Source organism: Hemibagrus wyckioides, linkage group LG21 (genome assembly GCF_019097595.1).
Source record: "Hemibagrus wyckioides isolate EC202008001 linkage group LG21, SWU_Hwy_1.0, whole genome shotgun sequence".
NCBI classification, from domain to species: domain Eukaryota; kingdom Metazoa; phylum Chordata; class Actinopteri; order Siluriformes; family Bagridae; genus Hemibagrus; species Hemibagrus wyckioides.
Genome location: NC_080730.1, coordinates 8,688,362 through 8,699,394, shown reverse-complemented (window position 1 = coordinate 8,699,394; position 11,033 = coordinate 8,688,362). Strand labels below are relative to the sequence as shown.

Sequence of the window (11,033 nt, the reverse complement as noted above, 5' to 3'; positions counted from 1 at the left end):
ATGGCAAGGCATTTAATCCTGGCATTTATATCTAGATATGTTAAACAACATCAAACATATAATCTTTCGCATCAGACCACCCAATTATTAAGTGAACAAAAGTATAGAAATTAAAGTAAATAACACTTAATGCTGTATTTGGTTGCATATCCCTTGCTTGCAATAACCGCACCGAGCCTGTGACTCACTGACCACTAAATTGTTGGGTTTCTTCATGGTTGATGCTTCATACAGTCTCCTCTTCAGTTCCTATTCTGGGTTAAAGCCTGGTGAACGACTTGGACGATCGAAAGCCTTCCACCTATCCGTCTTCCACTATCTGTAAACAGAATGTTCCTGTAAACTGCTACCATCATGAGTTACATCATCAATAAATATTAGTGTCTGTTCCAGAAGCAGCCATGCAAGCCCAAGCTGTGACACTACCACCACCATGCTTCACAGATGAGCTCTTTTGTTTTGAATCATGAGCAGATCCTTTCTTTTTCCATACTTTGACCTTTCCATCACTTTAGTGTGAGTTTAATCTTGGTGGATTATCTCTGTATTTTTTTTTTTTTTTTTTGTGAAAACCAATCTTGCCTTCTGATACTTGAGTGGTTTGCATCTTGTGGCATGGCCTCCACATTCCGGCTCTCCAAGTCTTCATCAAACTGTGGACCTTTATCTCTGCTCTCTGAAGGTAGTCATTGATGTCACTGACTGTTGTCTTTGAGTTTTTCTTCACAGCTCTCAAAGTTTCTGTCATCAGCTGTTGTTTTCCTTGGCTGTTCAGTATCCGTTGCTCAGTACACCAGTGGTTTCTTTCTTTTTCAGGACATTTGAAATTGTTGTATTGGCTATAACCAATGTGTGTGCAATGCCTCTGACTAAATTTCCATTCCTTTTCTCAGTTTCAAAATGACGTGATTTTCTCAAAAAATATTTCAAGATGGAAATGGATCTATAATGCTCAAATTTTTACAGACATCAGCAAATGTATATGTATATTTGATCAAACTTAAAAGCTTCATAGACAACAATTATATGCCAGAGATTTTCAATGATTGTAGATATTTATTGTATGTGTATACACAAATGATGTTTTATTAGCATTAGCAAAATAGCTCCCATTTATCATGCTGCAGCTGCTAGTAAACTGGTGGTTTCTTTCTGAGGCCACTGACTCGATATTAATTTTGCTCCCCAACGTCCCCCAAAATGCCTTTCCAATGAACTTATGCAAGTTATTTCTAGGTAATTTTGTAGAGAGTAAATTTGAGAGAAAGTAATACCATCTTTTTGTTTTTCTAGCAAGATTTTAGGTCTAAAATTAAACCGGTTCTTCCAACCATGAGACAGTATGCCAGAGAAAGTGACTCAAGCTTTTCCCTGCCAAGTCTCATAACCTTATTTGTATTAGTATCGCACAAACGTTTACCAAATATTGCTCTCCAAATTTAGTTTTAATAGAAGCCATGGCTCTAGCTCAAGAGCTGTCACTCTTCACAAATAGTTTTCTCCTGAGATTTGACTGCTAAGTTTTTCATTATGTATGATTTAGGAGGGAAGAAAATGCATCATTTCTATTTAATAAAAGAGAACGTCTTCGAGAAATCAAGTACACGTTTATCCATAGAAGACTGATGTTGAGATGATTAAGTGCTGTCTAATTGTCTGCTTGATATTAAAGCATTAAGAACATAATACACAAAGCCTGGTTTCAACCATCGGTAATAAATATCCTTTTTATGACAAAAGGCATCTTGTAGATACAATAAGACATCCACTGGTTAACTGGTTGAGACCCATCATGTAACAGAAAGACCATTATACACATTTGAGATTCTTAACTACTCTTAGTACATCCTTTCTGGCTTATTATTTGGTAGCTGGGGGAATCGCAACTGATTTTAGGGGCCAAGATTCCTGAAAGAGTGTGTAAAAACAGTGTTCAGCTGCCTACAACATATTCAGTGTCTTTTTTACTGCAAAGATGATGTCTTTGATTTGTGGTACGCTGTTGTCCTCCAAGATCTTTGCATATGGCATGGGGATGTCCACTCCAGTAACTCGGATAGTGGGGGCATCCAGGTAGTTGAAAGCCGGACCTAGAGTTATAAGAACGGTGTGGAGAACAACTTAGAGAACAGATGAACAGCAATTTATGTGAAATATTTAGCAAAATCCATTTGTTAGACAATGAATGCATGCTGGCTTGGATGGCAAAGACAGATAAGAACAATTGAAATGGTTACCTTCCATGATTTTGGCACAAATCTCAGCACCAACTCCAAACTGGGGCCAGCCTCCTTCAACTGTTACCAAGTGGTTGGTTTTCATCACGCTAGTTTCAATAGTTTCTACGTCAAGGGGTCTGATGGTGCGCAGGTTTATAACCTGACCAAAAAACAAATACAAACATTAATCCCTGGCATTTGTGTGTGTGCATAAAACCGACATTTAGGAAGTTAAAAAAAAATATACGCCTCCTTATTGGTCTCATCTGTCCACAGGATGTTGTTCCAGAACTACAGGGATTTTTTTTTAGGCATACTCTAATCTGGCCTTCCTGTTTTTGACCAACGGTTTTCATCTTGTGGTTAAACCCTCTATTTATTTTGGTGAGGTCTTCTGTTGACTTTGGCAAAGATAAGCTCATCTACCCAAGTATTCTTCATCTGACTAACTGTTGTAAAAAAGTTTTCTTTAGCAGGGTTAAGAATTCGGCCATCCACTGCAGCTGCTTTCTGTGGTCTTTCGGGACAGAGCTCACCAGTGCATTCTTCCATTTTAAAAGTGTAACAAATAGTTGATTTGGCCATCATCTTGGTTATCGCCATCTTTGACTGGTTTGTTCCCTGGAAGTGTCTTTGGGTTTCACATTTAAAGTTAACAGCTATGGCACACTTGAAATCAACCTAAGACCTTTTATCTGCTTATGTACAAGAGAAATAAAGGAATAACACACATCTGGCCACAGAACAGCAGCCAAGTGTCATAACTTTTGTTCCATTAAAAACGGAGCAACCAAATATATAAATTGCTGTAATTCCTTCACTTTTCACTCATTTTGTATGTCCTTAAATTAAAGCTGAAACGTTCTGCTCTTTCATTTTGTACACATACACACACATCTATATCTATATCTAGATAATAAGCACTTCATTTGGTAACAGAAGGATCAGACTCTCTACAATCAAACAGAAGTCTGAATTATGAGCTTGATATATTTGTTTAAACTACTATTTGTACAAGCAGTTTGCTTTATATTATGAACAGTCACTCTGCGCATTTGGCAGGATTACGCTGGTGAATGAACCAGCTAGCTCATAATGTAATCTGTTGGGAGAGGGAGTTGTTTGGCAAATGCATTTTAACTTGTACATCATCTAGCTAAAACTTGCATCTTACCTCACAGTCAATCCCCTCTTTGGCCAGGACAGCAGCAGCATCAAGGCAGTGACCAACCATTCGGGAATGTGCGACGAGAGTGATTTGAGTTCCTGATGGAAATACGGACACGCAAAATGGATTATTCCTCACAGGTGAAAACTTGAACCTAACCAGATGATACAGAATTATTTGCACCCATGAAAAGGATGGGTAAACCCTTATTACAAATGCCATATAAATAAATACAGACATTTCTGTAGCTGTATGAGTCAAGCTTTATACTATATATACACAGGTCTTTGCATTATTAGTGTACTATTATTTAGCCCGCATTTAGATAACTGGTGAAACCAGTCTGCATCGCTGACGTCACTGTTTGCATAGAAAGACGACAGTGCTGCTTTATCTTAAAGATGTGTGTGACAGCGTAATGACAGCAGGAAACACAAAAGGTCTAATTTAGAACAGAGTGTAACATCAGAGAGAGGAACTTGTGAAGTGGACCGAAATGATGGTAAAGCACAGAAGCAATCATCCCATTTTTATGGAAATGGTGAGATTTGTCTGATGGTGCTGTACGTCTCACCCACCTGATTTCTCAATTTTTGCCTTTCCGATGGGGATGGTGAAGTCTTTGGACTGCGCTTCATCAGACAGCTCAAAGGCCACGCCGTACATCAGCTCGTTTTCCAGCACCACCACTGTGTGGCATAAGAAAGGACAAAATTGGTATATATTTACTGCATATCTGTGCATACATTTACATTAAATATTAAAGAGAAAAGAGTTTGAGTGAAATAGACTGAATGAATTATAGATAGATCTGAGGAAGCTGCAAAAAGTGTCACAGCCCCTGTGCAAAAAGAAAATATTCATTCTGGCATTCAGGTGGAAAATTGCGTTTGGATTGAAAAGGTAGACACAAGGACTATGTATTAACCAAAGCAATTATATTCGTAGACTAACGGAGGCGCTGTCTTATACGTGCAGAGGCTTAGGGCAAATGCACTGGTGACTGCTACTAATGGATTGTTTCAAGTTATTTCAAGAAAACAGAAAGGCGAACAGAAAATCTCAAACATGTATTATTCTTTTTAATCAAGTATCAAGAAAGCTGGAATATAACAGTCACCAGCTTGATATGCTCAGCCCGTGTTTTAACAGCTAATCAGACCAAGGTGGGTTGAGTATTTTAAAGCAGTGTTTATAAAATTTGTGCATGTTCCTCTTATACTTGTGTGTAATCTTACCTGGATTATCATCACGGATGGCTGATTTGAGGAGTCCCTTGGCATCCTCTGCATTCCAGGGGCTTACGACTTTTAACCCGGGACAGTGGGCATACCAGGCAGCAAAACACTGCGAGTGCTGAGCTGCTACTCCGGCAGAGGCACCATTGGGCCCTCGGAACACAATTGGCACAGGCTGCAGCCCGGCTGACATGTAGCATGTCTTGGCTGCGGAGTTGATGACCTGATCGATGGCTTGCATGGAGAAATTGAAGGTCATGAACTCACAGATTGGCCTCAGGCCTGCCTGAAAACATAACTCTAGTTAGTTACTCATTATTTTTAAAAGGTTCTATGCAGAAAAGGAGTTCATAAGGACCTTATGGCTCACAGATTGGCTATATCCTTCCATAATCTCCATAAACTCCCGCAGCATTTTATCGGAATTGATAATCTATATGAATAAATGTACTTACCATGGCTGCACCAACAGCAATGCCAGCAAAGCCCATCTAAAATAAAATAAATAAATAACCATAAGTTTTATTTAAATGATGGTTATATGGATATATATGGCTATATATTTAGTTATGTTTATATAACATAGCAGACTCTGTGATATCTGATTAGAAGAATCAAGGAGGTCAACTCATAAATGCAAAACCTACAGACATTATCACTCCAGCATTATCACTTTTATCATCCCATGAGCCTCACAACGTACTGCCCACGCTACCTCAAATTTCTTAATTTATATTTTCACAAAGACCACCAATACACTTTGCATTTACTTTCTGAAAAATCTATTGCCAGGTTCTGTCCATGGGAAAAAAAAACCCCAACAATTAAGATTAGCTTTCGGCTGCTATAGCGCCTGCAAAATCATGCTGGGACCTGCAGGGAAATGAGGACATGACACATCCGGCTTACCTCTGAAATGGGTGTATCAATGACACGTTTATCTCCATACTTCTTCCAAAGGCCTCTGCTCACCTGTATGAAATAGACAGTACAAGATCAATACAAATTTCACCAAATGGCTAAGAACACAAACGACTATTTTTGGCTTAATGACCAAAAAGTCTCAGCACCACCACACTGGCTGACCTTGTAGGCACCGTCATACTGAGCAACTTCTTCACCAAGCAGGAACACACGCTCATCCCTCTCCAGCTCTTCGTCCATAGCCTGGTTAAGAGCATCTCTCACCGTCACCTGCAATAAATAATAACGTATAAATATTGGCCCAAAAACTCCTCAAACAGGTCCAGAACATTATCCACCAAACTTTACTGCTGGCACTATGTATTCCAAGAGGTAGTGCTCTCCTGGTATCCACCAAACTCTGATTTATCTGTGAGACAGCCAGGTAGTGAAGCATGATTGATCAATGTAGAGAACTCAATTCCACTGATCCAAAACCCAGTGGTTGTAAAAGACAATTTCAGCCAATGCTTGGCATTGCACATAGTTATGTTAGGCCTGTGTGCAGCTGCTCAACCATAGCAACTCATTTCATGAAGAAAAGTGTTTATATGCTGTGTGCTTTATCGGATGGCGATCCACCTACACTGATCATGCATAACATTATGACCATCTGCTTAATATTGTGTTGGTCCCCCTTTTGCTGCCAAAACATAACAAACTGTGTATAAACTGAGTATTCTGACACCTTTCTATCAGAACCCGCATTAACTTCTTCAGCAATGTGAGCAACGGTAGCTCGTCTGTTGGATCGGACCACACGGGCCAGCCTTCACTCCCCACGTGCATCAATGAGCCTTGGCCGCCCATGACCCTGTCGCCGGTTCACCACTGTTCCTTCCTTGGACCACTTTTGATAGATACTGACCACTGCAGACCGGGAACACCCCACAAGAGCTGCAGTTTTGGAGATGCTCTGATCCAGTTATCTAACCATCACAATTTGGCCCTTTGTCAAACTCGCTCAAATCCTTACACTTGCCCATTTTTCCTGCTTCTAAAACATCAACTTTGAGGACAAAGTGTTCACTTGCTGCCTAATATATCCCACCCACTAACAGGTGCCATGATGAGGAGATAATCTGCATTATTCACTTCACCTGTCACTGGTCATAATGTTATGCCTGATCGGTATGTGTGATGCTTTGTGGCCAAGCTGTGGTTGATCCTAGACGTTTCCATTTAACATTACCACTGGTTGATCAGGTCTTGAGGCGTGGATTAAAATCAATCAGTTATTTTTCTCCATCCCTACTATATACATAACCTGTCGTCTTTTTCCTGTAACTGCGAGTCCTAAAGTGTTTTATTCCTCTTATACTACAGTGATTTGCCAAGTGCAATTTCTAATTTATTACTGAACAACTTTTAACTGTTTATCGTCACACTTAACGTTATGGAACGTCTTAGTTCCTGTTAATTCCACAATTTCCTGTTGTGGTTTATCTCTTTACTTATTCTGTGGTCTATCCCTTACTTGTCCTTTGATGTAGAATTGATGACCAAATGACCTATTCCTATTAACTGCACTCATTTATTATGGGTCTGCAGCATGCTTTCCGGATTACTGTTTTCTGGTCGGTTTTGGAAATCAAGGCCAAGACAAATATAATTTATTTTTAAAGAACAAGGGTGAAGGAGTGTCACACACCTCCATGCTTGATTTTGCTACAGAACACTGCTACTACCACCTAACACTGAGCTTAGTGATATAAATCAGTTGCTGAAAAGAGGCTTTTGCAACATTGGTGATGTGAAATAAAATACTGATCAACAGATACAGTCCTAAAATACATGTTGCCATTTGCGTCAGTGCTTTTTAACTGTTTAAGCAAATACGCTATATTGGGACACATCATTGAATTCAGCGGTTTGGTTCGGCCCCTTAGTTCCAGTGAAAGGAATACATCAGCATATCAAGACATTTTGGACAATTTCATGCTCCCAACTTTGTGGGAACAGTTTGGGGATGACCCCTTCCTGTTCCAACATGACTGCGCAACAGTGCACAAAGCAAGGTCCATAAATGAGTGAGTCTGGTGTGGAGGAACTTCACAGAGTCCTGACCTCAACCTGATAGAACACCTTTGGGACGAATTAGAGCGGAGACTGCGAGCCAAGCCTTCTCGTCCAACATCAGTGGTCAAAAATAAATTGTAACCATAAACACACTCCTAAACCTTGTGGAAAGCCTTCCCAGAAGATTTGAAGCTGTTATAGCTGCAAAGGGTGGGCCAACTCCATATTACATTCACGTGCATGTAAAAGCAGACGTCCCAGTTTCGGCCTCGCTCCCAAAGGCGTTCTATTGGGTTGAGGTCAAAGGTGTTCTACTGGCGTAGGCTGTACTGATGTTATAGAAAACCAATTCAAACCTTCCAAATCAAGAATTCTGCATAAAATAAAGTTATTAATACTACAATATCACTGTTTCTCATTTAGATGGGGAGGAATTGTCAGACGGTCCCTAATCTCCCCCCTCCCACCCCCCCACACACCTCTCTGCATATCTTTATGCTTTATTTTGGGCGTGTTTGGAAATAAAACTGAGGAAATATCTCACGATCTTAACTGCTATCTATATCTTTATACAGAAATATCTGACATTGGGAAAAATCGTAATACTTAAGGTAGAAGTTCTCTTAGAAGTTACAAATCAACCCTTTAACTAACCGGACACCGCTGTAGTGATTGGAGCTAGGCGAGATCTCTGACTAAATCCAAAACTAAAGATAAACAACGCCTTGTAAATGTGTAAACTATGAGGAATTAATATATTTAATGTAAGAGTCTGAGGTCTGTGTGTTGCTAAAACTGTAATGAAGGTTAGAGCATCAATGCTAACCTGCACAGCAGCAGACGGCGTCCTGTGAAACTCCCTCCGGAGGACGGCTGTAACAGCAGTCTGGAACAACAACACATCATTTTTTACAAAGAAATCCCTTCTACATTAAAACCGGCTTCAATTAAAAATTAAAAAATAAAATAAAATCGGTATAATTAATTAACCTTCCCCGTGCGAAGAAAGCACCTCAACGACGCCATCTTTCTTTTCAGACTGTCCCACTGTCCTCTACTCGGAGGCGGGGCTGTCAAATCCTATTATCCAATGAAAAAGTGGGGTTGTTCAGTAAGAGCCAATCACCTGCGCCGCCTTGGCACACAATATCCAGTGAGAAGGTTGTTTGCTTGATGAGAACCAATCAGAGGGAGGTTTGGAAAATGTCGGAACTAAACAGGAAGCTGTGCTGGGTATTAGATTGCCAAGGGCACTGACCTTCTGCTAGATAAATATCTATGCATCCTTTAACTTTAGGTCTTGTATTAAATGTAAAAATAAGTAACTATTTAAATACTATATAAACAACACGCTAATTAAACTTCATAATTGTCATGGCAAATATACAAACAGGTCCATAAATATGTACACATTGACAAAGATATTAGACAAAGTTGTTTAAGATACACTATATTGGCAAAAGTTTTGGGACACCCCTCCATATCATTGACTTCAGGTGTTTTTCAGGGGTTGGGTTCGGCCCCTTAGTTCCAGTGAAAGGAACTCTTAATGCTTCAGCTTCATACCAAGACATTTTAGACGATTGGCATAAATGAGTGAGTTTGGTGTGGAGGAACTTGACTGGCCTGCACAGAGTCCTGACCTCAACCTGATAGAATATCTTTGGGATGAATTAGAGCGGAGACTGGGACGTCTGCCTTTACATGCACATGAATGTAATATGGAGTTGTTCCATCCTCTGCAGCTATAACAGCTTCAGCTCTTCTGGGAAGGCTTTCCACAAGGTTTAGGAGTGTGTTTATGGGAAATTTTTGACCGTTGCTCTAGAAGTGCATTTGTGAGTCAGGCACTGATGTTGGACGAGAAGGTCTGGCTCTCAGTCTCCGCTTTAATTCATCCCAAAGGTGTTCCATCGGGTTGAGGTCAGGACTCTGTCATGTTGGAACAGGAAGGGGTCATCCCCAAACTGTTCCCACAAAGATGAGATCATGAAATTGTCCAAAATGTCTTGGTATGCTGAAGCATTAAGAGTTCCTTTCACTGGAACTAAGGGGCCGAGCCCAACCCCTGAATTCAATGATTTGGAGGGGTGTCCCAAAACTTTTGGCAATATAGTGTATCTACCACAGTTGAATTAAATGCATGTCTATGAAGACAAAGTGCAGGCATTCCGCTTAATGTAAGGGTATGTACATCCAAATCAAACAGTGTATGAATTACAGCATTATAAGCACAATCATGATCCTATATTTTCTGTACTTTTTTAAATTGCAAATCCTTTGCAATCAATAACTGTCTGAAGTCTGTAAGTCATAGACATCACCGGATTCTGGGTTTCTTTTCTGTGGAGATAATCTGCCAGTCCTTTACTGCAGTTGTTTTTTGAGTTCCAGCTTGTTCTCTGGGGGATTTTGTGCCTGCTCTCCAGAAAGTGAAATACATGCTCACTGGGATTTAGGTCAGGTGATTGACTTGGCCTTTGCAGAACTTCCTTCTTTTGCTTTCGAAGTATGCTTCAGGTCCTTGTCCATTTGCACTTGAAATCACCATTCACTTAGTTTTAAATACACTGGACCAAATCCGAACAGAAAATATAGCCATATAATCTTAAAGCAGAAATCATCCTGCCCTTGTCAGCAGTCACATCATTAATAAATTCAGAGGAACCTGTTCTATTAGCAGCTTCAATATGCCCATGCCATAAGGTGGGGTTGTATGCTTACACTTCTTTTCCCGTCATTCTGGTACAAGTTGATTTTTATCCCATCTGTCCACAGGATGTAGTTTCAAAATAGTACAGGCTTTTTTCTTATCTGGGTTTCCTGTTTTTTGGCTTAGCCATATTTCAACCCTCCATATTTACTCTGGCGAAAGTTTATCTTGATTGTTAACTCACCAGAGTGCTTTCTTTTTAAGAATGTACCAAATAGCTGACTTGGCCACAACTAATGCTTTTGCTTGTTTCTCTGATGGGTTAGTTTATAATATCTCTAACGTTAATAGTTAAGGATTCACGGAAAACTGGTATTGTATGTGCAGTAAGATAAAGGATGTTTCTGATTGAGGTAAAGTACAAAATCTACTACTACTAATTATAATAACGACATTATCATAACAAATAGACGCAATAGCCTACGGTACTTTGGTTACTTCATGGTTACTTTAGATACTATATTAAAAACCAAATGCAGAATCTAACTGATGGTCTTTCAGACAAAAAGAGGAAATAGTCACCATTACTCACTCCCACCATCAAAAACAGGTGTCTTGAATGAAATCAGCTTTTATCTGGATTCTTCTTGGTGCCAGGTTTTGTTAATTGGGGTAAGATGGTATGGGGGTAAGTTCAGGAATATCGAACAATAAGCTTAAACCTATTTTGATACCCATAGTTCATGAAGAGTGTTTGTTTTTCATGTATTAAA

At 39.7% G+C, this 11,033-nt stretch overlaps 1 protein-coding gene across 1 annotated transcript; it reads right to left on the bottom strand.

Moving 5' to 3' along the window:
• Positions 1-1,713: 1,713 nt before the first annotated feature.
• pdhb (pyruvate dehydrogenase E1 subunit beta) lies at positions 1,714-8,695 on the bottom strand. The gene is made up of 10 exons (XM_058372834.1): positions 8,598-8,695; positions 8,434-8,493; positions 5,712-5,819; positions 5,535-5,597; positions 5,081-5,116; positions 4,626-4,911; positions 3,966-4,076; positions 3,394-3,485; positions 2,238-2,379; positions 1,714-2,090 (listed from the first exon to the last, which is right to left on the bottom strand). Exons 1-10 carry the CDS (start codon positions 8,631-8,633, stop codon positions 1,942-1,944), a joined length of 1,083 nt encoding a protein of 360 aa, XP_058228817.1. The 5' UTR covers positions 8,634-8,695; the 3' UTR covers positions 1,714-1,941.
• Positions 8,696-11,033: the final 2,338 nt, after the last annotated feature.